This window comes from Eurosta solidaginis, unplaced genomic scaffold (genome assembly GCF_040869045.1).
Source record: "Eurosta solidaginis isolate ZX-2024a unplaced genomic scaffold, ASM4086904v1 ctg00000151.1, whole genome shotgun sequence".
NCBI lineage: Eukaryota > Metazoa > Arthropoda > Insecta > Diptera > Tephritidae > Eurosta > Eurosta solidaginis.
The window spans coordinates 1,143,370-1,170,888 of NW_027136891.1; the positions used below are offsets into that span (position 1 = coordinate 1,143,370).

At 38.0% G+C, this 27,519-nt stretch overlaps 2 protein-coding genes across 5 annotated transcripts in view; both read right to left on the reverse strand.

Annotated features, from left to right (window-relative positions):
* Positions 1–342: 342 nt before the first annotated feature.
* LOC137235683 (serine/threonine-protein kinase greatwall-like) lies at positions 343–5,763 on the reverse strand. 3 transcript variants are annotated; one of them, XM_067758568.1, is made up of 11 exons: positions 5,637–5,748; positions 5,347–5,581; positions 4,608–5,085; positions 4,386–4,544; positions 4,156–4,304; positions 3,385–3,564; positions 3,174–3,290; positions 2,533–2,696; positions 2,387–2,476; positions 1,431–2,125; positions 343–1,349 (listed from the first exon to the last, which is right to left on the reverse strand). In XM_067758568.1, exons 2-11 carry the CDS (start codon positions 5,491–5,493, stop codon positions 1,084–1,086), a joined length of 2,445 nt encoding a protein of 814 aa, XP_067614669.1. In that variant the 5' UTR covers positions 5,494–5,581; positions 5,637–5,748; the 3' UTR covers positions 343–1,083. The 3 variants fall into 3 exon arrangements, with proteins under 3 accessions (XP_067614669.1, XP_067614668.1, XP_067614670.1); XM_067758567.1 differs by having other exon boundaries at positions 5,347–5,755; XM_067758569.1 differs by lacking the exon at positions 3,174–3,290 and having other exon boundaries at positions 5,347–5,763.
* Positions 5,764–14,643: 8,880 nt separating this feature from the next.
* LOC137235674 (general transcriptional corepressor trfA-like) overlaps positions 14,644–27,519 on the reverse strand; it is a 32,935-nt gene continuing 20,059 nt past the window's right edge. The window contains exons 1-2 of one of the 2 annotated variants that reach the window (XM_067758559.1): positions 19,557–19,694; positions 14,644–19,469 (exon numbers count right to left, since the gene is read on the reverse strand). In XM_067758559.1, coding sequence (XP_067614660.1) covers positions 17,407–19,386 — 1,980 coding nt within the window. In that variant the 5' untranslated portion in view covers positions 19,387–19,469; positions 19,557–19,694 and the 3' untranslated portion in view covers positions 14,644–17,406. Of the gene's footprint in view, positions 19,470–19,556; positions 19,695–27,519 lie in introns of those variants that run through there. The other variant, XM_067758558.1, reaches the window with a different exon arrangement.

Below are 27,519 nucleotides of genomic sequence, written 5' to 3' on the forward strand. Positions count from 1 at the left end.
TGAATATGTTGATAGCACCCGGTACCGTATGTTGTCTGGTATTCCAGTCTTGTCGCGATGGTATATATACTATAGTTTTTAACGAAAACGTTCTTTGGCGCGTAGTAGTCAGAGACCTGTTTCCCTTATGCCTAGAGCGGCGATGACCGCTATTTCCTTCGGCCACCAGGTCAAGAGGTGGTAGGTATAGCATTGTGTTGAGTGCTTCAGACGGAGTGGAGCCGTGAGACTCGGTAATGCAGAGCTCCGAACTCCGTTGCACCTTTTGAAGCATTGAGGTGCCTAACTTTTCATTAATTTAATTAGTTTCTACGATATTGAGGCAGAAACAACAGTTCAATATAGTTTAATTAATTTACAATTTTTTAATGCGATTTTATTATTTTAAGGTTTTTAAAATATGCAATATATATATAAGTAAGAATTTATTAAAACGATTAAAATAAATTTAATAAAATAAACAATAAATCAATAAAATATGTAATGTAATCATAAAATAATGGAATACTATTTTATATGTTACATTTTTGTCAGTACCATTTTAAAAAATGTATATTTTTAAAACTAAATCGACTGCGAAAATTAATTAGTAATTGTTTGTAATGCATTTCAATAATTAATTGACATTTTTCACCAAATATACATTAATACTCACTAGTGAAATTTAAAAGCAGATGCAAATAAATACATATTTGAATGCTTTAAAACTAGAGTATATTATTAAATACAGCGGATGTTCAACTGGGAAACACATATAACTGAAAACTAAAGCATCAATAAATAAACAAATTACAAAATAGATATTCTTACAGAAGAAATAAAACATGCAATACAATAAAAGTTAAATTGAATTACACGTTGGATTATACGAACGCTATAGTTTTGCTAGATGATATTACATAACGTAGTTATAGCTGTTATATGACTTGTAGAACATTAAATAATCCTCTTTGTTTAGAACTCTACGAATAATTAATTTCATAAGCATATTGAAAGGTAATTAGATTATGTTAGTATCGCTAATATCTTTTACTTAATAATCAACTAAAATAAATTGTTTATTAGGCTATAATTGTTTAGTCTTTAGTCCTCCATCGTAAAGTTAGACAACTTCAAATGTTGTAAATTATTACGCGCCTCGAAATATGCTGTATCGGTGGGATTATCAGGAGTTGGTACAAATGGTGGCTCCTCGTTTTCCATATTTTTCCAATCTATAGAATCAAAGAAACGCATTTGCTGAACCTCTTTGGCTGCCGGACGTGCATTCGGATCAATTGTGAGCAACAAATCAACTGCTTCGACTGCTTCACTGGAGAGGGCTTCATCACCTTCAGGCCATTCAATATCTGTGGTATTAAGAATAAATAATGTTTAATAATAATAACATACATAAATATTTCAATATCACAATGTTTTTTGTTTTTTACTTTTATGTAGAATGTTGTCGAAAACCTTTTGTGGTGTTTCATCATTGAATGGCGGCAAACCCGTCATAAATTCATAGAAACAAACACCAAGTGCCCACCAATCTACAGCCGGACCATGTCCATGCCGCAATAGTAATTCTGGTGCTAAATAATCAGGTGTACCGAGTATGCGATCGCTAGATTGTCGTGTAGCACCACGACGTACAGATTTTGGTGTGCGAAATGGTGTGTTAATACGTTTTGGTGTTTTGGGCAAATTATTACCCAAATTTATGGGTGACATAGTAGGATCATCAGCTGCCATTTTTAAATATTGCATACTAGTTTTTTCTGCTGCTTGTTCTAATCTTTTTGTATCCATTGACGGAGGCAATGCGAAACGCGTAGCTTTAAGTTTGCCCAGTAAACCACCATCACGACGTAATATCTTTTGCGAGGAAACGGGTGTTGAAAAGACAACATTGGTGACATGTTCATTTAAAGCCTGTGGCATATCATCATCAGAGAGTGAACGAACTTTTAGAACACCATTGGCTGCTTTACGCTTTTTCGGTGTACTGCTACCAATGTCTAGGATATCAATTTCTTGTGTAAGGCCAGTACTACCTGATTTAGAAGTCATATTAGAACCATCCGCTTCTAAGTAGGGTGAATTTTCAGAACGATTAAGAAGATTCAGCTTGCGTTTCATACCCCTAAGAACGGATTTTTTAATATATACAAGTATAGGTTAAATTTAGTAAAAATGCGTAATACAGCTTGAACTTGTTTGGAGCTTCAATCACTTCAGCAGTACCCAAAGGATTAACCTCTTTTATTTCTAAATGTTTAGAAAAGGAAATGTCTAGTTTGGTCAAATTTCATTTCCAGAAATAACATCTTAGGATCAAAATATTCCTTTTTTGCAGTACTAGGCCGATTAAAGCCCTAAACAAGACATATCTCTCAAAACTAACCTAAGCAGTTCTGGCCGTTTAAAATTTTTCGATAAGTTGCGAAATGGTGAGCGCATGCTATTGGTTTCATTACTGATGTTGACGTTGTAGCTGCAATTAGAATTAGAGTTTGTTTTATTTAGATACAAATATTTTTTTAATCCCACCTGCGTGAATAATCTGAACAGCTTGTATCAGTTTTAGAAACACACATATTTTCAGCCTTATCCATAGAACTTGTAGTTGTATTAATCTGCGAGCTAGAACAGTCACTTTTCCTACTCGATACACCAGAGTCTTCTGGACATTTTGAAATGCGTAAACGCTGTATCTATAATGTACAATGTCTATAGTTTGTAACAATGTTTACATACCTAGTCAAAAGCGATAACCGACTGAGTGCTATTCTTCCTAAAGACTTCGATGAATTTACCGAAGTGACAGTCTTTTCGGGATATCGCCTCACGCACATACCAATACTTTTGTGGTACCAGCGTGCCTACGCGGTTATCGCTTGAGACTAAATTAAATAGGACAGATCATTGAGAAATTGTTAGAGAAAAATTTTACATCCACCAGTTAACATTTACATGATCACAGACAGATCATTGAGAAATTGTTAGAGAAAAATTTTACATCCACCAGTTAACATTTACATGCTATTTTCATATACTGTCTGTTCAGAGAGTTCATTTGAAAAAAATTCTAAATTTAAGAAATTACAATTACCAACCCAAAGCTTCAACACAACAACCAACCCAAAGCACGACACACACACGAAACCAAACAAACAAACATGCTTACACACCTCGTCAATGGTACGTTTCCGAACCATGTTAAACTCAAACGAAGTTTCTTCCTGCTCATATGGTTCGACTTTAACTAAAAACTTATTTTGATTTTTATAATCTTCAAGCTTGCAGCCCTTATTCATAAAAAATAAAAATTAAAATTAAAACAAACACGATATTCAAACTATGGAGTTTACTTATTTTATATTAAGGCCACAAGCTACTTACATTGCAGTTTGCTTTAGAAACAGCAGCAGAGTCATTTTCAACTTTCATGACAATACTTATATCTGCAAAGCCAACGTGACGCGTGTTATTGGCTGAAATTGTATTCGCACTTCCATCATTTTTACTTAATTCTGTTGATGTACATGTATGATAGGAAGATGTGCTATCGGTGAGTTGTGTCTATATAATAGAATATATATGGAGGCTAAAACTTTTTTAAACAAAATTATAACACATAGCATTCGGGACGTTATTTTCAACAGAAAAGATCTTTCGACCCCTTTTGATGACTCAAAAGTGATTTACCATTCCGGCGATTAAATGATCACTTCAGCGATTGAAAAAGCCAAAAATTACTCTCGGTGACAAAGTGATTCATTGAAAATACCATAACGAAGTGTACAGCCGTTCCAGATTGAATGCAAATACGACTTGGACAAGACTTTAAACTGATCCTTAATACTGGTGAAAAACGTTTTTTTTTAAATACAACATAAAAAATGTGCAACGGTCTCAAAGTGATTATAAATACGACTGAAAGATGATTTAACACTGATTAGAAAATAAAAATTTTAACAACAACATGGCAATGGGAGTTGGAAAATGTTTATCAAAAAGAGTCGCGTAAGGAAAACTATTTTCTACTGACGAAATTCTTTATGGTCAGAAAGTAAGTGCATTCATGAATATTTTAGGCGCGTTGAGGAATCGAAAAGCATATTATCAATATTTCAGAGAATGCTATGTGGGATCATATAAATAAAAACTAACATTAGTTGCGTTGCATGTGTGTGTTGCAGATATATTAATTTCGTCAGCTGAAAAGAATGGTGAGACACCAGAAATTTTGCTGTCACTTGTGCGTTCAGCTTCATTCAATGATGTATCTGCTTCACTATCTGATGATTCAGTTATTACATCTAATTGTAAAAATGTATAATTATTTTTGTATTACATATAAATGTTGTATTATATATAATTTAAAATTCAACTGCACATACTACGTTTATTCATAGCATTCATCAAATTAGAAGTGCCTGTGCCACATTCTATTTTCTTCTCCGAGCCAAAAGACAAGTGCGACGTTAATGAAAGCAACTGACCAGGTGTACGTGTATTTAGCGTAGGCGAAATATTTATCAGATCGGAAATTTCCAAATCTGAAGAATAAGATGCGTTTTACATATATGAATGCAGAGTAAATCCAATTTATAAATATTTACCTTTCCTATTCTCAATTTTGCTCAAACCAAAATCAGTCAACTTTACATGACCAGTCCCCGATAACAGCATATTATCTGGCTTTATATCACGATGCACAATTCCATGCTCATGTAAATATTGCAATGCTAATGCAACTTCTGCTACATAAAAACGCGCAACTGATTCGTCAAAGTAGCCATACATGGTAAGTAATGATTTGAGATCACCGCCCACCATATAATCCATTACTAAATAGATATAGGAGATGGATTGCAGCGAGTAAAATAGGCTAACACAAAATGGGCTACGTGACAATGCTAAGGCATTACGCTCTGTAATAACTTGTGATACCATATTCTTATTTATCATATCGGATTTACGCATCACTTTGATTGCATATAATTTATTAGGATCATTGTTTTTATAGCCCAAAAACACTTTTCCAAATGCGCCGCGGCTTATTGGTTTTATAATAACGAAGTCTTTGATTGTAGGTAGCTATAAGGCATGGTTAAATATTAGTAACTCAAATATGTAAGAAAAATAGATTTTTAAGTTGACATTTGATATAGGGTTCCCACCCCGCCAGTTAACAAATGACTATGCTGAACGAAGTGCAGCTGCATTTCGCAATATTCTAACTGCATTTTACGAAAGCAATTAATGGAAGTTTAACAACAATAGCAAAGTCATATTTTGTGTTTCACTACAGGTATTCGTGTAAGATCAATTTTAAGCAAAATCAAAGCGAATAATTACCTTTGTGCATGTTTGATTATCTTGTCGCGTTGTTAATATATTAATTTTATCTATTAAACGTTCTCCATCAATTAGCATGGATGTCTTTTTGGGTGTCTTGTAATCACATAGCTGGTATTGCACACATGCAGCTTCCTCCTTTTCCATGACCCGATCGTATAATCCTGTTGAATTGCTGCCGCGCTTAGATTTTTCCACGTTTCCAAAGTGTTCAAGAATATACAGATTTTATTTTCTATAACGATGGATTAATAGCGGATATATTGCGTGTGAATATGTTTTATAAATACATTTTTATTGAAAATAACACGTTAGCTGAAATACATAGCACAAAAATTCTTTCAAACTTTCTGGCAAACGTTGATTGAATTAATTTTGACATAACTGCCATTAGAAAGTGCTACCAAGTTCACGTCCAACCAAATGCTGCCATTTTAGGATGCCGGAGCTATATAAGGTGGCAGCTTGGTGATGTTGTTACAGTGCGGCTGCAATTGTTGAGCCTGGAAATATACATTAAAAAAACGATGAAACAAATCTCATTCACAACACCTCGCCCAATCCGAGCTCACGTAATAAATTAAGTATTCCCTTTGGCTTGTGGTCTTGTAAGAACAAATAGTCCGACTACGGCAAACCCAATAATTTCTGTCTTTGACTGAAGCAGGTGTCGCATTCCAATAGAATGGGTCTGGAGTCTCCCTTATAGATCACAAAACCGGTACGTGTCATCTATCTGTTAGGAAATCGGAAGATATATTGCATAAAATTGCTACTGCAATAAGAACAACGAAGACAGTCCCCTAATGATTGCGTGTCTTCGATTATTTGCGAAGCCCACAACAGATGCAGATTTCCCCAGCGGGTGAGGGGGTCAGAATATATCCGCCGTAGGTATGCGTATGTAAGAGGCGACTAAAATACCCGATTCAAGGGGTTGTGTAACGCAAACCCTTCAGGTTGCCAGCGCAATATAAACTTCTCCAAACCCAATTGACAACTTCACCTATCTGCGGGGAATCCTATTTCACTAACAGACGAGGCTCTGGTGACCCCAAGCTCCTCATGGAACTTGGTGGTGGGAGGGAGGAATGGCTTGAAGGTTTAATGTGGCCATTTAAATCTTTTTCGAGATGGTCGGGCTAGCACCTTAATGGTGCTGTGTTACCAGAGCGTACCGGATCTGTATCCGGCAAAGGACCATCACAACACTCCACAAAACCTTCGGGGAGTAACCTTATCGCTACAACAACAACAGCAACAAAAACGGGTATGCAGATTTCTATGATTTCAGAAGCTGCATCGTTGTTGTTGTTATAGCGATAAAGGACTGTTGTTGTATTAACGATAAAGACAATTCGCCCCGTCGGGTTAGAGGACTTAGAATATACCCGGGGTAAGTATGCCTGTCGCAAAGGGCGACTAAGATACCAAATTGATTCAAGGGTTTGTGTAGCGCAATATATAGCTTCTCCCCCTCTCAAGGGGTTGCCAGCGCAATATATAGCTTCTCCAACCCAATTGTCAACCTCACCCACCCGTGGCGAATCCTGTTTCATTAACAACCGACGTTCTGGTGGCCCCGAGCTAAGGGGGCGAGAGGCCGGGATAGCTTAGACGGTTTTATGTGGTCATACCACATCATTCCCGAGATGGTCGGGCTAGTTCCTTTATGGTGCTTGTTACAGGAGCGTACTGGATCTGCATCCGTCAAAGGAACATCAACATCGATCACTATCCAAGGCCTTCGCGGAGTGTCCTTATCGCTACGACAACAACAACAGCACTACGAAAGTTTTCGTTAGTGTATTTGATTTTGATGGCCCTTTGCCGGTTATATACCCGGTACGTTCCGACAACAAAGAACCATTAAGTCAATAGCCCGACCACCTCTGGAACGACTAACATGGCCAAGTTAAACCGCTTCCCAAGGCAGTCGGTTCTATGTACCGGAGCGACTCGGGATTTTTCCCGACCAAGGACTGTCATTTCAGTGTAACCCCATTTAATTTGTTAGATCCTTCCCACAAATTTTCATCCTCCCAGCAGGTCCTTGAAGCGAGAATGCTCCATATTCTCTTGCTCCGGGAAGGTATCGAACCCAATCCGGGTCCGTCTCCTGACCCCGGTCCTGAGAAATGGTTTTGCTGCATCTGCCGGAAAAGAATATTTTTAGGACGGTCATACTCTTGTCAGTGTGTCTCGTGTAAGGGATGGTTGCATCGGACAGGTTGTTCTGGGCTAGATCCCAAAACCAGACGTCCACGTAACTTCAATAAATCTTTTGTGGCTCCTTGCTGTTCACGCCCTAGGACGTCCCGTAGTCTGCGCCTTACCACCCCCCCCCCCCTTACCTTCCAGCAGCCCCGCTGCCCAGCAAGCCACAACCAGTACCCGCTGCTGCTCGGGCCCCACGGCGCCACCAACTCATACGGCTGCTCCCACTCATACCTACAATCTCCGTAGTAGAGTCGGGAGCAATGCCGAGTCTTCTCCCCCTCTTTTCCGGCAACAATTGTGTAGGTCAGGGAAACCGACTCTTAGTCCCTACCTCTACCGTTTGCCAGCACAGAATATATATGTTTGCGACATCCGCCTAATGCAGCTCCTGCCATGGACGGTGCCACTTTCCTACATGTTCTGGTCTCCGCGACGGCAACCCCCGTGGAGTTTCATTGCGCCATGTTGCCAGGCCGCATACCCAAACCACCGGGCAGCCCAATGCTTACCCAAGGACGTCCAGTCCCAGGGCCACAACAGCAGTTGCGTCCTAGCCTTCCACAACCCAGGCGTAGTCACTCGTCACTTACTCCCATAGTGACGACGTCTCCCCCTATGCTCTTCAGAATTCTGCAGTTAAACTGTAATGGATTAACTGGGAAGATCACGGAGATAGTCGATTTCATGAAGCGGCACAACATCCGCATTGCTGCGATCCAAGAGACTAAACCCACAGCAAGATCTGCTCTGCAGACCTATTCTGGGTATAATGTCCACAGAAAATATCGCGAGAGCGGAAATGGAGGGGGCCTCGCGTTTATCATACACCACTCTGTGCAATATCATATATTTGATCCCGACATCGGCCGCAGGGACAGTGTCTCAGAACGTCAAGGCTTATCTGTCCGGTCAGGCGATGCAAACCTAGAACACATCAACATCTACATCCCTCCTGCCACCTGCTGGCCCAGTGAATACCGCCCTAATATCAGCGCCTTAGTCACTGGCAACGATCGCATTAAATTAGGCGATTTCAATGCCCATCACGATCTATGGTATTCAAACTTTCGGGCGGAGAGTGGGGGTGAGAAGTTGGCGGTTCAAAGAGAAGAAACGACGTTCTGCACAATAAGCGGAGACGCCCCCACACGTATTGTAGGAAGCTGTCACATTTTGCCGGACATTTCAATCGTGAGCGCAGAACTCGTAAACTGCGTCAACTGGCAGCCGATGGTAACATTGGCATCCGAACACCTGCCTATACTTATTTCGCTCGAGCATACCGCCGAATTCATCGTCACAGAAAAACGCACTTTCATGAAAGTGGGACGAATACAAATCCTTTACAGACAACCGCTTTGCTGCCCTCCCTATCCCGACTGATGCCCACCAAGGGGAGCGTGCTTTCCGCAAGGTCATTGAATCCGCCTCGGCTCGTTTCATTCCCGCCGGTAGAATTCCCAAAATTCGGCCCACTTCCCGGCGGAGGCCGCAAATTTAGCGAGAGAACGTGACCTTATAAGACAGGTCGATCCCGGCGACCCCTAAATAAGGGATATAAACCAACGCATCAGATTGCTTGTGGATGAACACAAGCGGGCGAAATGACAGGAGCACCTAAGCGGTTGTAGCCTCTCTGGCGGTGTAGGTAATTTTTGGTCCACCGTAAAGTCCCTATCGAATCCGTCTAGGCACAATGACAAAGATTCCATCGCCTTTGGCGATAGTGCTGTCGGATGCAAAAAAAATGCGCGAGCGCTTTCTGCCGACAATATATAATGCATTCTACGATCGACAAAGATAGACGGAAGGCCAACAGACATAAATTCAGCGCGTCACCAATTACCATCACCGCCAAAGAGGTTGAGGATGCCATCGGTCATGCTAAACCATCCAAAGCAGTGGGTCCAGACGGCGTAGCCATGCCGCTGCTTAAAAGCCTAGGGAAAGAGGGTTTCAAATATTTAGCACATGTCTTCAACCCATCTCTTTCCACCTTTGTCATTCCCGAAAAATGGAAAATGGCCAAGGTGGTCCCGCTACTAAAGCCTGGGAAACGAGCTAACATTGGAGTCATATCGCCCGATATCTCTCCTATCGCCAGTAGCCAAGACGCTTGAAGCCATTTTTCTCCCCTACTTCAAAGCAAATTTGCAGCTAGCCTGTCATCAGCATGGCTTCAGAAAACTCCATAGCACCACCAGCGCGCTAAATGCCATTAGCACCCATATAAATTGCGGTTTAAATCAAAACCCCCACCATAGAACAGTACTCGTGGCGCTAGACCTACCAAAAGCTTTTGATACGGTCAGCCATGGCACGTTACTGCAAGACCTGGAAGGGTCTACCTTTCCCCCATGTGTTAAAAGGTGGGCCGCAAACTATCTGGGTGGTCGGCAGGCACCGGTGCAATTTAGAAACGAAACCTCAAAACCAAGAAGAATTAAACAAGGGGTGCCACAGGGTGGTGTCCTGTCCCCACTTTTGTTTAATTTCTAAATATCTAAGCTACCTTCGCCACCAGGAGTTTCTATCGTTTCCTACGCCGATGACTGCACAATAATGGCCACAGGCCCAGGCCCACAGATCGATGAGCTTTGCAACAGAATAAACGGCTACCTCCCTGATCTCTCCAGTTTTTTCGCATCGCGAAACCTGGCATTATCACCAACTAAATCCTTCGCGACCTTATTTACAACATGGATGACCCAGATGTCGACAATTTTGAACATCCACGTCGATGGCACTACGCTACCGACTGTCCTACACCCCAAAATCTTGGGTGTGACGTTCGATCAGGATCTACATTTTGGTGAGTATGCAGCCGCAATTGTAGCGAAAATCCAGAGCCGTAATAATATCCTCAAATCCCTTGCTGACAGTACTTGGGGAAAAGACAAAGAAACGCTCATTACCACATACAAAGCAATTGGCCAGCCATTGCATGCTACGCGTCCCCTATATGGTCGCCAAGCCTAAAAACTACCCACTGGAAGAAGCTACAGGCCTGCCAAAATACTGCTCTCAGAAACGCCACGGGCTGTCTCCTTATGTCCCCAGAACACCATCTACATAATGAGGCGAGAATACTCCCCATCAGGGAGAGAAATGAGATGCTAACCAAACAGTTCCTGTTGAATTACCAGAAACCTTGGCATCCCAACAGACATCTGATTGTTGAGCCAACATCGCCTAGGGGCTTAAGGAGTCATCTCCGTGAACATTTTGAGGAAATACGGCACCTGAGAACTCAACCGTATGAAGCAAAAAAACACAAGCAGGTCCTTGGTGAACTCCACAAACAGGCGTCGGACTTTTATACCAGGAATTGCCCGGTGAATCCAGTACTCAAAGAACAGTACCCAAAACTTGCGGAAGAGGAACGCATACTCCCCAGGGAAACGCGAGTCACTCGAGCGCAACTTCGTTCCGGATACTGCAACAGGTTAAACTCTTACCTATCCAAAATCAACCCCGACATACAAAATGTATGCCCCGCTTGCAATGTGTCCCCACATGACATCAACCATCTCTTTTAATTGTAATGTGGAACCAACGCCTCTAACACCCCTTTCATTATGGTCCCCCCTATTGAAACAGCAAGTTTTCTTGGACTCCCGTTAGAGGATATTGATGACAATTTGTGATATGTCGCAGCTATTAGGTGGGGCGAAGCACTGCTACAACAACAACAACAACCAAGTAAAATCTTCTAGGCCACAGCCCAGAACAGCTTTGATAATGACATTGACAAAAGCTGAGTTACATTTAGCCGATGTCGCAGTCGTATATATTCTGTACTGGCATACGGTGCACGACATGTTACGAGGAGGAAGAATCGACTTTAACCGCACTAAACCTCCTACCGTCAGAGTACCATTTACCCCCCGGTACTACCGTCAAGTATTCCGTCGGAAAATAGGTTGAGCTCTAAGCTCTACGTCTATCGGGGTCACGTTGCTGTACTTTGATAGTCCCGCGGCATAGTTAAAGCTGGGACTGGCACACCATGATTACTACCTCAATGTGCTTGACACTTACGAATTCTACGAATATTTGCAAACGTACCTTAAACAATGTGTATAAAGTGATTGTGGCATGTTTGTTACATGGGAGGTGGGTGCGTTAGACTACTTGCATTGTAGGGTTCTTTTTGTTTTTTTTTTTTTTGTATTTTACACGAGATGTAAGGAACCAGGTGTGCTGTTACCGGAGTCAGCTTCTTTGAAAATATTGGATTGAATGGTCGGTCTAGTACCTTTACCTAGTACCGACTCGGATTTGTATCCGGCAAAGGACCATCAACATCGATTACACTCCCCAAAACCTTCAGGGAATGCCTTTATCGTTTATTGGTGTTATAAACGACAGTACTTGGTGAAGACATCTTGAAGCAGAGGTACAACAACGAAATATCTTTTCATCCAAAAAGCTAACCAACTCTGCGCTGCTCACCTTATGGTGACTGTGGTAGACATTCCAATGCCCTTCTGCCTTCCCAATCCACCGCCTTTTCTGTCAGTCCTTGCCTCAACAAACACATAAACCAGTCGGCCATCGGTACCTTTTTCTGAAAGGGTCCGGACTCATGCCCAGATACATTGTACTTAAAATTTTTTCGGAATCATCAAAAAAGGTTTCATACGAGGCTTGTAACGTGTTTTCGATAAAGTTGCTGAAGAGTGATAATATGGGGAGAAACAAAGTGTGGTACAGGGAGATAGGGCTATTACAGGGATGGGCAATATAAGAATAAAGAAGAGAGGATAAAGAGGTAGAGAACGTTATAAGAGAAGTAAATTATAATGGAGAATAATAAGAGGGGAAAAGTGGGAAAAAATATTTTCATGACTTTGCGTAAGTTTTGTGAAAGTATGTGTCATTACAACTTCTTTAAAAATGTCTGCTTAGCCGGAGCAACGCGGGATACTGTGCTTCTTCTTATTTCCTTCCTTAACTCCTACTGGAGCATAGGGCCTCGATAACCGATTTGAATCTTATTCTATTTGGTGCTATCCTCGTGACATCATTCCACGTGTAACCTGCATCGTCCAATTATTTGTCGACAGTTCTACGTCAGATCTTCCCTGGCGCCCGGGTCTTCTGCTTTCTTGCGGGTTCCACCGCAATGCTTGCCTTGCTATATTGTCTGGAGGCCTCCGAATCGAGTGTTCAATCCACGACCACTTGCGTTTTGCAATTTCTGTGGCTGCTTTTGTTTGGCTTGTCCTTCGCCATAATTCGTCATTTGTTATTGTTTCGGGCCATCGAATTTTCAGGATTCCGGCGTAGGCATTTATTCTTAAAAACTTGTAGGCGCTTCTCAATTAAGCTTGAACTTTGCCACGTCTCACAAGCATAAAAGAGCACTGATTTAACATTTGAATTAAAAACAAGGGCACATAATCATAGTCAGAATCAAATAGGTTTTAAATTTAGTTTCAGCTTTTTTGACAGATAGCTCATAGAAAATTATGTCAAAAAGCTGCAACTAAATTTAAAACCTATTTTATTTTGACTATGATTATTCGCCATTGTGTCTAACTTCGGGTGTAACCGAACATTATATACTCAGCGTGCGCTTCAATTGTACATTTCATTTCAGATAAATTACTTTTCTACATAACACGTGGCAACGCCCGTTTAAAAGAAAAATGTCTCCCCATTTCCTCTTACAGTAGAACTTGATAGGTGAAATATCATTGATTCAAAACTATTTTTTGCTAAGTTATAGCTTATTATTCTAGTCTACGACCCTTTTAAACTTGTTTCCTATCTAATTTGGCGTGGTCTTTAACCAATACCGTCCATTTTTACTAGAAATATTTCCTGCTATAAGGAAAATGTGTACACAATTTCATTACGATGTGTTAATTTTTCTTCGAGTTATGGTCCCGAAACATAGAAAATTGCTAGTCATAAAAGAGGCAGTTCCACACCCATTTTCAAAAATTTTTGTGTTTTCCAATTTATTGTTATAATTCAATTTACAAAGTAAAATTCTATTCATACAAAGCTCTTTTTCGCTAAGATAGAGCTTATTATTTTCGTCTACGACCCTTTTAAAAATCTTTTATATAAAAGTGGGCGTGGTCTTTAACCGATGTCGTCCATCTTTTCTAGCAATATTTCCTGCTATAACAAAAATTTGTGTACCCAATTTTACTACGATCCGTTAATTTTTCTTCGAGTTATGGCTCCCGAAACATAGAAAATTGCTTATTCATAAAAGGGGCGGTGCCACGCCCATTTTTTTTAAATTTGAAGTTTTTCCTATTTATTGTTATAAATGCACTTGTGAAATGAAATACCATAGATATAAAGCTCTTTTTGCAAAGATATAGCTTATTTTATTCATCCATGACTCTTAAAAATCTTTTATATAAAAGTGGGCGTGGTCCTTAACCGATTTTGTAACTTTTTCTTCAAGGCATTCCTTATAGTAAAGGAAACTTCTCTGCCGAATTTTGTTAAACTAGGTTTAAGCATTTTTGATTTATAATTAATATTTGTAAAATTGATTTTATCACAAGTGGGTGGTGCCACGCCCATTTTAAAATTCTTTTTCAAAATTTCATCAAGAGTCTCAATATCAGTTCACATGTCAAATTTCAATATTCTAGGTGTATTACTTACTAAAAAATCAGGTTTTTTGTGTTTTCCAAAATGTTATACATATAAAAAGTGGGCGTGGTTATCATCCGATTTCGCTCATTTTCAATACAAATCTATTCTGGGTCCAGAAAAGCTCGTGTACCAAATTTGGTGAAGATATCTCAATATTTACTCAAGTTATCGTGCTTACGGACGGACGGACATGGCTCAATCAATTTTTTTTTTTCGATACTGATGATTTTGATATATGGAAGTCTATATCTATCTCGATTCCTTTATACCTGTACAACCAACCGATATCCAATCAAACTTAATATACTCTGTGTGCAAAAAACGCTGAGTATAATTACTAGTCTACCTCAGAATTGGTGATACAAGTTCTCCCCCTATTCGAAGTGTGGGACCAACTCGTTAATGAAATTTCAAACCAATATTGTATAAAACCTTTATTTTATGATTTTATGTTTAATGGATAGCGATAAAATTCTGAATAAAATTATGATTTATGTTATATGTGTGTGTGTATAATTATTGTAATACATAAATTGAAGCACAACTACATACAAATTATGATGCTGAATTTTTTTTTTTTTATAATTGAACGGCAAACATATGGAAATAAAATATATTTAATTGAAATAAGAATACGAATTAAAAAATATAATAATACAGAAATAAATTCTAAGATAATACAAACATTTGCAGTTTGTAAGGAATATGCTAATTAAAATACGTGCGTACATATGATGCTATGTATTATTTTCTTTATAATTGTTTTTTAATCTTTTAATAACTTCAAATCCATTGGAATACAATTTTTACTTTGTACTAAAAACTAAATTACAACTAATATCGACAGAAGTCGAATATAGAGGGAAATCAAAATTTTGATATGCTTTGTTTTTTGTTTTAACATTTTTCGACAAATATGCGTTCTTTTATGTTTTTTTCATTTTGGGTACACTGCAGAAACACAGACGTCAAAAAACATAAAAAAATTATATTTGGGTATTCCGTATAACATTGAAATAAGAGAGGTGTCACGAGTATATGGTCTAATATTAAAACGTTTTCGAAAGAAGAAAAACATTTATTAGTTGACCAAATTTACAATTTTGTTGTTGTTGCAGATTAAGACAATGCAAACACTTTTGATTGTCTTGTAAAGAACAACGAAAAAACAAATGTGACCCGGTCTATGAAAAGGTGGCTTATGACTCAAAAAAGAAATTTTTTTTAGTCATAAGCCACCTTTTCATAGACCGGGTCACAAATATTTACTAAAAGTAGCAAAATTTATTTGATTACAATCGACTTTAAAATAATCGTACTATATTTTATATTGTATGCATGTCCCTAGGTAATAAGACAAGTATATCGACGGCTACGTGGAATATCCAACTAAGAAGAATTTTCTTGAAAACGTCTATCTCAGATCACATGCATAAATCGCGAGTACTCCATGCATGCATGTATAGAGTACTCGGTATGGACCAAGCGAGTGCTCCAAAATTAACCACAATTCATACAAAAAACATGGTCCAATTAACATTGCGATGTCCTAGGACTGGACCATATACTCCAGCTCCGCATTACATCAGAGTAATTCATGGAGTACCCACAGTCCAATAAACATCGTGTAATGATTACAATCGCTAAAAACGAGCAATGATCGGCTTACAATATGTTCGTGTAGTAACATGAGTTGAGTGGAGTATAATGGTGCGTACTCCAGTGGACCACATGACCCAACGATTTTTGCAGGGATATAGATTCTCCAAACCCAATTGTCAACCTCACCTATGCGCGGCGTATCCTGTTTCACTAACAGACGAGGCTCTGGCGACCCCACGCTCCTCATGGAACTTGGGTGTGGGGAGGGAGGGATGGCCTGAAGGTTTAATGTGGCCATATAAATCGTTCCCGAGATGGTCGGGCTAGCATCTTAATGGTGCTGCGTTACCGGATCGTACCGGATCTGTATCCGGCAAAGAACCATCACATCGATAACACTCCCCAAAGCCTTCGGGGAGTAACCTTAGCGCTACAACAACAACATCAACACATGATCAAACGATTTTTGCAGGGGAGTTTATTTCAAGTACGACCTATCTCAGAGTTTTTGATGTATAAACATCTTGGCTCATGATATATTGTAAGTGTAAGAAAAAGTGCAATTGTAACATGGGATCAATGTATATAGTTCAGTTGATATGAGCACAATCAGATATGAAATCAGTTAATCGAAGAAAAACCGACAATTCTATACGAAAGTATAACACGTCTAAAATCTGGATACAACAGGTTAAACTCTTACCTATCAAGAATCAACCCCGACATACAAAATGTATGCCCCGCTTTCAATGTGTCCCCACATGACACCAACCATCTCTTTAATTGTCATGTGGAACCAACGTCTCTTAACACCCCTCTCATTATGGTCCACCCCTGTTGAAACTGCAAGTTTCCTTGGACTCCCGTTAGAGGACATTGATGACAATTTGTGATTGGTCGCACCTATTGGATGGGGCGAAGCACTGCTACAACAACACGTCTAAAATAAACGAGTATCAAAAGATGTGTTGAAATGGAATCGAAACTGAAAGCGAGGTCGAAGTCAGACCATTTATTTAAAAATCTCCATAAACCAAACGTGCTCTTAAGTATGTTCAATTCATTTCCAAAAGATTGTATGTAGTAAAAATATTTCTTTTTTAGATACATCAATCTTTAAATGTACTTTTTATTCACGTCTTTTTTTTTATAAAAGCCCATCTCAGCTCAAAATGTATTGAGTTAAAGCTGAGATAGGGAATTTTCAACCGCAATCGGAAATATGAAGATTTTCTCTAAAATAAGGAGACAGAGCGGTTAAAAAAAGAAATGGCTGAAGTCGAGCATTCTGCAAATATATTCTAATATAGCGTGATTTACAAAAGTTCGCTGAGATAGAAGATTTTCAAAGCGACAGCCGAGATCGACTGATATTCCACTCAGCAGACGATATACTTTCTTTCAGGCCAGAGTCGTATTGCTGGTCAATTTCGACTCTTGTAAAAGAGCTCTAAAGCATATTACTTAGAACATGAAATTAATATTTAGAACTAACATACAAAGTTATATACTTTAAATGACATCTGACATACACATTTCTTAACACAAATATGGTATACAAAACATATATGTATGTATTATAAAAAAACAATACGCTTGATGTGCAATCATTTACATGACATTACATCTCTTATTCTTTGCCGACTTAAAAGACGTATCTGCAATACCCGCAGCAACTTCATGTACATTTCTGAGCTCAGAACCAATCTGTTTCTGTGCGTCCTTTATTATTTCATCGGTATGCTGCTCAAGGCCGCCGGAATTTTCATCGACTTTCATAGGCGAGGATTCCAACTGTTTGGGCGTGGTGGTATCATCATCCAACTTCTTACCCACCATCACATCTTCAGTTGCAGTCTTCTCCATACCACTTTCAGCATTTTCGATAATTTCCTCTTCAATTGATATGCCAGAAACATTTTGCACCTCAGCCTCATCATCATCATCAGCTGTTAGTTTAGAGCTCAACTTTACTGGCGTACTACTTTGTATTGAAGTTTTTGAAAAACGTGAACGCAATAATGTTAACGGTGATGCGACTACGTTAAAGAACATTTGCATATCGAGACGTGCACGTTTGGGTGGAGAATAATCAGCATCATTATGTAATTCCATAGTCGATTGCTGTTGTGTTGGCGGTGGTGTACGATCACGCTTACGTCCGCGTCCAAAGAATGAAAATGATGAATTATTTGGGACTTCTGAACCCACTGTAACATTCATGCTGGTATTTGTAGTCGAGCTAACATCTAATTCAGTATTGATACGTCGATAAGATTCACGATACTGTACGTTAACCTGAAATTTCGATGGCGTATATTCGTTAAGCGGACGTATACTGCGTCGTCCACCGATTTGTGTAAATGCCCGTGGTACACTATTGCGTTCTAGTGGGCTGGCACTATTTTGCATATTTAATGGAATCTCTGATGATTTAGGAGCAGCAGCAGTATTTTGATTTGTTTGTTTTGACTTTTGTTGTTGCATGGTGGTGGTTGTGGATAAAGGCTTGCCTGGTGTAGATGTGGCCGTTGGTGGCTGGAGATGAGTAACTGACGGTGGTGCAGTTATAATAGTGGCGACGACTTCACTACCAGCGGATGAATTCTTTTGCGATTTTTCCGGTGAGGATTCCACTTCAAGCACTTCCATTTCAACATCGTCTATAACAGTAGTAACACTTCGCGTGCGTTGTGAAGCTTTTGTTGGCGTGCTTGCTGTTGAAGATGACTTCTCGACACCTTTTGTGGGAGTAGCACGTGCTTTAGGTTGTGCAGCGCTTGAGCGTGTTGCTGGTAGCTCGGTTTTTTCGGTTTGCTTATTTTCACTCTCAGCTGCAGCGTGCTCATTACGACGTGATCTTGTTTCTTTTTCAACAACAATTTTCTCCGATGCATTATCTTTCTTTTTCTCTTTCTCTTTTTCGGATTCTTTTTCATGGTTTTCATTAGCTGACGCAGTCTTAGACTCTTCTGTCTTTGCATCGTCTTTTGCAATTGTTGAATTGGGAACAGCTTTTTCGTTTGATCTTGTTGTGCCTTTGCTAGATGGCTTTTGCTCCTGCGCTTTTGTTTCCTCCTTCAAAGTTGGTGTGCTGGTGCCACTTTTTTCGTTTGATTTTGTTGTAGCTTTAGCAGCTGCATTGCTAGCTGAATTTGTCGTGTTACTCGAACGAGTTTTTCCATCACCATTTTCCTGTTTTTCGCTACCATTTTGCTGCTTTTCCTTTGCGCCGCCATTAGTTGTTTGCTTGCCGTTAGCACCATTTTGCGTTTTCTTGTCATCCACTTTATCATTTTTCTTAGCCGTTTCATTATTGGTAGCATTTTGTGGACGCTTATCAGCGCTATTCTGTGGCTTCTTCACATCTTTCGGTGTGGATTCCTTGCTATCGGCATTATTAGCTGCCGTCTCCAACTTCTGACTAGCAGATAGTTTATTGTCAGTTTTAGCGCTAGCGCCATTATTTGAATTGCCATTAGTGTCTGACGACGATTTACCGCTTTGTTGATTTTGATTACTTTTGGCAGCGCCACCAGTGAGGGTTAGAGGTGTACGTCGTTGTTGTTGATTTACAGCCTTTGTCGACATCTTGTTGTTAGTTTATAAAAATATCAAAATTAATTACAATCCTTATTTTGTATTAATAATTATCCTCTAATATTGTCGTATCTCTGAAAAAAAAGATTATTATTAATTAAATTGTTGTAAAGATTTAATGACGAAGCAGTTTCTAATTAATAACAATTCCTTTTGTTTACATATACTTTTCCCCCTGCTTGCTTATACTTCGGTTCCTTTATGTTTTACTGAAAGAAAATGCTGCAATGAAAGTGAAGACATTTTTATGCTTCCTCCAACACTACTTCAGTTGAATTATTATAGCCGCATATTGCATTCTATTTACATTCTAAATTCTGTTGCATTCTGTTGTGTAACATAAAACAAACACAAGGAAGGCTAAGTTCGGGTGTAACCGAAATTACATACTCAGCTGAGAGCTTTGGAGAAAAAATAAGGGAAAATCACCATGAAGGAAAATTAACCTAGGGTAACCCTGGAATGTGTTTGTATGACATTGGTGACAAATGGAAGGTATTAAAGAGTCTTTTAAAAGGGAGTGGGCCATAGTTCTATAGGTGGACCCCATTTCAGCATATCGCCATAAAGGTGGACCAGGGGTGACTCTAGAATGTGTTTGTACGATATGGGATTCAAATTAAAGGTATTAAAGAGGGTTTTATAAAGGAGTGGCCCTTAGTTGTAGATGTGAAGGCGTTTTCGAGATATCGACCAAAATGTGGACCAGGGTGACCCAGAACATCTTTGTTTTTGATACAGGACTTTGTCTGCTAATCCAGTATTTCCAATCATGGTAATAGAACGAGGCGTATTAAATAACGTTGTACTGAAATAGCAACTCTTGGTTGAGTAAAAACTGAGCCATTTAGACACAAAGAACCAGGACATACCATATCGTTGCTCTTGGCACTGGATACCGATATTTTCTCATCGATTTCGTTGAACTCAAACTACACAATTTTTAAGGATTCGATCTATGTTTATGACCCACTCATCAAATATTTGTATATTAGGTGGAATAGACTCAGGTTTATAGGGATTAAAAACTGTTCCTTTTGGAAAACTGCAGAAGTAATTTCGAAAATGGTCCCAAAACAGTTCAAAAATGGTTCCTAAAATAACCCTGAAATCAACTGTAAAACAGTCCGGATTGGTGCCGAAAGCCATTCCGTAGTTATGATGAAATAATTTCGAAATCATCCTTTATACAATCTCCAAATGAACTCCAAATGGTCGCCTAAAAATTCTGGAACTACTGTGAAATAGTACCAAATTATTCTGAAATTATTCCCTAAGAGTTCGAAGATAACCTTCTTTAAAACAGTTCCGAAAATGTTTCGGAATATTTCTCGAAACAATCCCGAAATTAACCGGACTAGAACCCAAACTGTTCCAAAAAAGTCTGCAATGGAATCGATCACAATCACAAAATATGTACCAGCGGGTTAAAGGGTTTCGAATATTAATTGAGCATGCGTGTCGTAAGAGGCGACAAAAGTTTACAGACGCTAACGTTCGCGGAGTAGTACCATGTCCGGCAAAACGTGTGCCCACATCCGCAACCCTCTCCTAAACCTTCGGGATTGTTTAGCGGCTATAACATCGAAATGACCCGAAAATAATACTAAAATAGTACCAGAAGTATCTTTAAAACAATGCCTGCCCTATTATCGAAATATGGTGCTATCTATATTACTTGATACCAGGAACAAGGGATAGGCTCAAATTTTTCAATCGACAACGTGTCCTTAAATTATAATTAAATTTACTGATGTTATTGATGAGCTGAATCGAAACCTCTTCAATCTTTAAAATATAGTCGATAAATTGTGCGAGTCCGTTAAGTGATTCTGACAACTGATAACAGAAATATTTCTCGATATAAAAAATTTTGTTACGGTCCATAAATTCTTCTTCCGATTTTTAGCTGTCGAAACGCTTCAAATTTGTTTGGTAAAAAAAAAGAGCGAGGAAGAGCCCATTTTAAAAATTGCAACATTTCGATTGGTAAATATTGCCTATTAATACTCGCCTAAAAATCTCTAAAATTTTTTATATAAAAGTGGGAGTGGGACTTAGCCGATCTCGTCCATTTTCAGTAGATATGTATATAGTTTAATAAAATTTTGCAGCGATATATTTCCCGTCGAGTTTTTTTTTCAATTTAAGTTGTAATTCTTTGTCTTATAAACATCTTTTATACCGACACCATCTGCTTATGCTAAATTTTGCTGAGAAGCTTTACATGGCAGAAATATGCTCGAAGTGCTTGCCAAAGTACAAGCAAGGAGCGACCCAGTTTTATAAAAATGTTCTAAAGTACTTTGATATTTGGTTAATTAGCCCATCACACTACATCTTCATTACGGTGACCACCACTGTGATTCTGTATTTCCCAGTAGTGTAGGTAGCACTTCATGTAGCTGGGGCATTCCACAGTTGGTACGTGACAAATCGTACACATTTTTATAGTTAGACTTCTAAGTCAATTCATTCAGTCTATGTGAGGTCCTCACGTACCGGCCAGTTTAACGTAAGTGTTGGGGAATAAGTTACACACAAAATACATTAAACAGAACTGTACGTGACAGTTCTCAATTCAAGGCAAGTCTATACAACTAAAACTCTGAAACTTGCAATTCATTATGCGAAAATTGAATGGGCTTTAAAACTGCGTACATAAAATATTCGGAAAATTTGCGTTGATTTCGATGAACTGACATTGTTGTAGAAGAAGAAGCTGGTACTGAATTTGCCCTGCGCAAAGCCATGTTCATTCGAAAACTTTTCCTAACAGCAGTCTTTGGAGATCGAATTCAGTAATATAAAATATAAATATTCAAATTTGGAAAAATTTGGTACATATGTATGTACATATTTCGTTAAACGTGGGAGTATGCACCTTAGGGTGGTTATAAGGTATATGGTGAATTTTAATTTTTGTTCTATCTTTCAGGGTACCCTTCTAAAATATGCCAATAGATCAGAAAATGATTATTGCAAAGTTTCAGGCCAATCCAATGATGTTAACACGTGCCTCAAAAAATTTGTGTTTCGTCAGTAAAAGCGAAACCATTTATGCCAGGAACTTCGCTCGTATATCATTCGATAGGTAATTTTATTTGTATTAATTTTGATCTGAATAATATTTTTAGAAAACGGTATTTTTTTGCAGTATTTGGCATTTATCCGAACATCTTAATCTTAATGCGGCCACCCTGATAGGATAAATGCCAAATACTGCTAAAAATAACCGTTTTCTTTAAATATTATTTAGATCAAAATTAATACAAATAAAATTACCTATCGAATGATAAACTGGCATAAATGATTTCGCTTTTACTGACGAAACACTAAAATTGTTTCTTAAAAATCACTGTTTTTCCTAACTTTGACCTCAATGAGGCACGTGTTAACATTATCCGATTGGCCTGAAACTTTGCAATAATCATTTTCTGATATATTGTCATATTTTAGGAGGGTACCCCGAAAGATAGAACAAAAAAAACAAAATTCACCATATACCTTGTAACCACCCTAATGCACCTATTCAACAAAAAAATTTTAACTATTTTCGCGATTATTGTGCTAGAAAGAAAAAATTCCAAATCTTATGTTCAGCAAACATTAATAAGGGACCAACCGTATCACTGGTACCTTTGTAACTCTCTAGGCTTGACGCGTAAAGAGACCCATCCAGCGACAATTATTGAAGAAGGCAGCCGTTAAATAATTTGCTACAAAACAAGTTGTGCTTAACAGCGGATACACGAACCTCTGTGCTACGGTGTGTTGCTTAGTTTTTTTAAACTATGCCCAGCCAGCATTTTTTGAAAATTTAGATCAAAAAATATTTAAATACCATACCCCAAGATGATTAAAAACGTTCAAATTTAAAAGCATTTTCTGTTCGAAAATTAATGTATGGTCGGGAGAAAAACTTTAAACGTGATTATTCTTGAATAATCATTTATGATTCCTATTGTTGTTGTTGTTGTTGTAGCGATTAGTTACTCCCCGAAGGCTTTGGGGAGTGTTATCGATGTGATGGTCCTTTGTCGGATACAGATCCGATACGCTCCGGTAACACAGCACCATTAAGATGCTGGCCCGACCATCTCGGGAACGATTTATATGGCCACATTAAACCTTCAGGCCATCCCTCCCTCCCCACCCCCAAGTTCCATGAGGAGCTTGGGGTCGCCAGAGCCTCGTCTGTTAGTGAAACGGGATTCGCCGCTCGAAGGTGAGGTTGACAATTGGGTTGGAGAAGCTATATATTGCGCTACACAACCCCTTGAATCCTATTCCGAAACGTCTTTTATTCATATTTGATATCATTGTAAAATTGAGCTTTGTTTTAGAGTAATATTTGACTGCTTTTCACAGTCATTTTTGATCATAGTCGTGAACATATTTCAATCGTTTTGGTTGAGATTTTTGAATCATTTTTGAATGCGATTATGATGCATTTATTCTTCATATCTCATTAAAAATAAGATACTACTACTACATAATACTTTTATTTCATCAGGGGAAGAAAGCATGCGAAAGTGAGCTATTTGAACCACAGGTCACTCGCAAACAAACTTGACCGGTATACACCTGCGACTACAACATTCAGCATCAGATCATCAGCTATGATCTTCAATATTGTTGTTGTTGATCTTCAATATCTTAAAATACGGTACGGTACGGGATGTTGAAGACATATCCAGGTATGTACATATGTATGTCAAGAGAGTTTCACTTACCTGGGGTTCAAATAACACACAACCTTTGTATTGTGCAATGTATTTTCTGGGAAGCCGAAGGTGAAGAAATGATTGGGGAAATCTTCGGTCACGAGCAGCATTTGCATTATATTGTCTTGAATAATATTTTAATAATAAAATTTTTATATACATACATATGTACATATTTTTTCTGAACTTCATGATTGAAAAAATGTGTGTATGTGGAAAAAATAAGATTTTCAATGAAAAGTAAAATTTTAACAAGTATCAAATTCATTATTCAGTCAACAGATATAGTCCAAAAAAAAATTCAGAAAGCTGAATTAAAAATGATTATAAATTTTTGATCACCTAAGTTACACATTTGATTCAAATATGATTCCAAAATGTGATTGGAAACCTATGTATATTCAGTTTTTGATCATCAAAGGTAAGCATATTTGATTATTCTTTTTGTTGGTTTTAATGAAATATTAAAATTTAGTCATCAAAGGAATTCAAAAATGATTCCAAAAAGTGATCGAAAAATGCTTTTCAGTTTTTGATCATCAAAAGTATTCATATTTGATTATTTCTTTTGTTCAATTATATGATAACTCATTATTTAGTCAGAAAGAGTAATCAAATTGTATTGATATGTTGGGAAATTCAAAATTTAATCATCTGAATGCTGAGTGGGTATTTATTACAGACCACAAATCAAGCTGCCATGAGTTTTACATACTTTTTCCCTAATTCTAAACCAATCTTAAGATCTTTGGGAGAATATACGGCTCACAGTAAATATCTGAAGTTTAAAAGAAATGTTGTCGCAACCGTAACAGGAAAAGGGCAAAATTTTAATAGCATAAGAATTAGAATTTTTGCAAATTTGATTCGTTGCACCTACATACGTGTCAAATAACATCTAAATATTCCCATACCAACATTTCAAAAAGAAACGTTAGACTGTTTTATTAGTTATTTGCTCTTGAAACTTGTGTGCTCATGTATTTGAGTATCTACACTTAAATGCAAAAAATTAAAAAACAAGATGGAAAAGTTTTTAGGCACTTTTTTGACAAAGTACAAGAAATACATGAGAACAGAGAAATCTGTGATTATGGTGGCTGAACTTCCGTGGAATCATCCATGTACCATGTACCAAGTACCTCATAGCCTATTATGCGCTTATGTTGTTGTTGTTGTTGATTATGCGCTTATCTAAATGTATTATAGGCATAAATTACACTCTTACAAACGCACTCAAAACGTGTTATAATCTATAGTTGCACATCGAGTTAGCTTCTATTGAGTGTTGTAGTGCCTCTTAATCTTGATCACTGTATGTTCTATACAATACATACAGTTATTCAAATTAATTTGAAAATAGATGTATTACTATGTATGTAAATATGTACATTATGGCGGGTATTTGGTTGCTTGGCAATGCCTAATAAATAACAACGGAGTTCAGGATTTTGTGTATTTGAATTTGGAAACGTTGCTATAGCAAATATAAGCTACGGATCGTGAGCAACTTCTTTCATTTTAAATTTTTTCCTTCTACTTTTGTTATTTTTCAACAGTTGATATATTGAAAAAATAAATTACGGTTTTTGATGTTGCGTATTTGCAATGGCGTATCCAATGCAAAGCCATGCATTTTGTTAGTGTACTTTAAAAGATATGATACGGAAGTTTGCAAATGCAATGATGCTAGATCATTTGCACAAAATTCTGAACTCCCTTAACGTTTTATATCTTTCAAACATAAGTTAGACCATGGTATACTTATACAATGGGTTAGGCTTACTTGACGGCCAATGAAGACTTGAAATAGGCTAAAATTGAACAAAGTGTAAAAACACAATGCATTCCCACACATTTTTTAAATGACAAGTAAGGAAGGCTAAGTTCGGGTGTAACCGAACATTGCATACTCAGCTGAGTCTTTAGAGACAAATGTTGGAGTTAAATGTTCTTACTTATATACTGTAAAGATATTAAATTTTTTGTTAAAATTTGACTTAAAAAAAAATTTTTTTAAGTGGGTGTGTTCGTCACCCGATTTTGCCAATTTATATTTAGAACACATATAGTAATAGGAGTACGATCTTGCCAAATTTCACCATGATATCTTCAACGACTGCCAAATTACAGCTTGCAAAACTATTAAATTACCTTCTTATAAAAGTGGGCGGTGCCACGCCCATTGTCCAAAATTTTACTAACTTTCTATTCTGCGTCATAAGGTCAACCCACCTACCAAGCACTTTTTTGGTTTTTCGAAATTTTCGATATCGAAAAAGTGGGCGTGGGTATAGTCCGATTTAGTTCATTTTAATTGGCGATCTGAGATGAGTGCCCAGGAACTTACATACCAAATTTCATTAAGATACCTCAAAATCTACTCAAGTTATCGTGTTCACGGGCAGACAGGCGGACGCACGAACATGGCTAAATGAATTTGTTTTTTCGCCCAGATCTTTTTTAACTAACAAAATTAATATACTCTGTGAGCTCTGCTCAGCTGAGTATAAACATGGTAGTAGCAGGTAGCAGCTCAGACCAATGATTGTTGTTCATGCAAGTCAACTTAAAATATTTGATAATGGTTTGGCTCACCCTAAATATCAATACATAACTGCAAAGGTCCAGCACACATGTCCATCAAAAAATATGCTTTGCGCACGAACTATTTCGAATAACTTTTGTAATAGATGACGATATACTTTTTCTAATATACTGTTCATTCGCCTTCTAACAGTGTCTTCACAAAATTGTTTGCTTGAGGATAACCATTTTTTTTTTAAACTTAGGTATTAGGGGCAACTTGTTTTGTACCTTTCATAACCCTTTAACCAGAGCCCAGTATCTTTCGATGGGTGTGAGCTCCGGGCAGTTAGGTAGCGTCTCGGCCCGAATATTATATGATTTTTCTCATACCACTCAACTGCCGTTTTGATGTAATGGCACGAAGCCAAGTCGGTCCAAAAGCCGTTCCTGCAAACACTCCTTGACCGAAACGAAAAGCTCTCGTTAACGTTAAAAACGTTAACAAAAACGTGATACTTTCAGCCCAATTCTAAACGAAAATTCCGTGCGAGTTTTTTCCCTTCTCCCATTCCTCGTATTCTAAATAAAAATTCCTTGTGAGTTTTTTCACTTCTCCCTTTCGTCCTATTCTGAACAATGTTCGAAAAAGAGGAAACCGGTTATGGGAGAAAAGTAGGTATTATGAATGTGAGGGAGAGGGAGATTTCTTTGCCATTTCATAGGAGTTTTTTCACTGGTTAAATTAAAGGGAATGCATCGAAATAGTTAAAGGAAATTCGTTCTTTTAAGAAAGAACACTTATTTGTACAAATTTGCGCTAAAATATGTATTTACATTCTACCACAATATTCTCACTGTTAATACAACA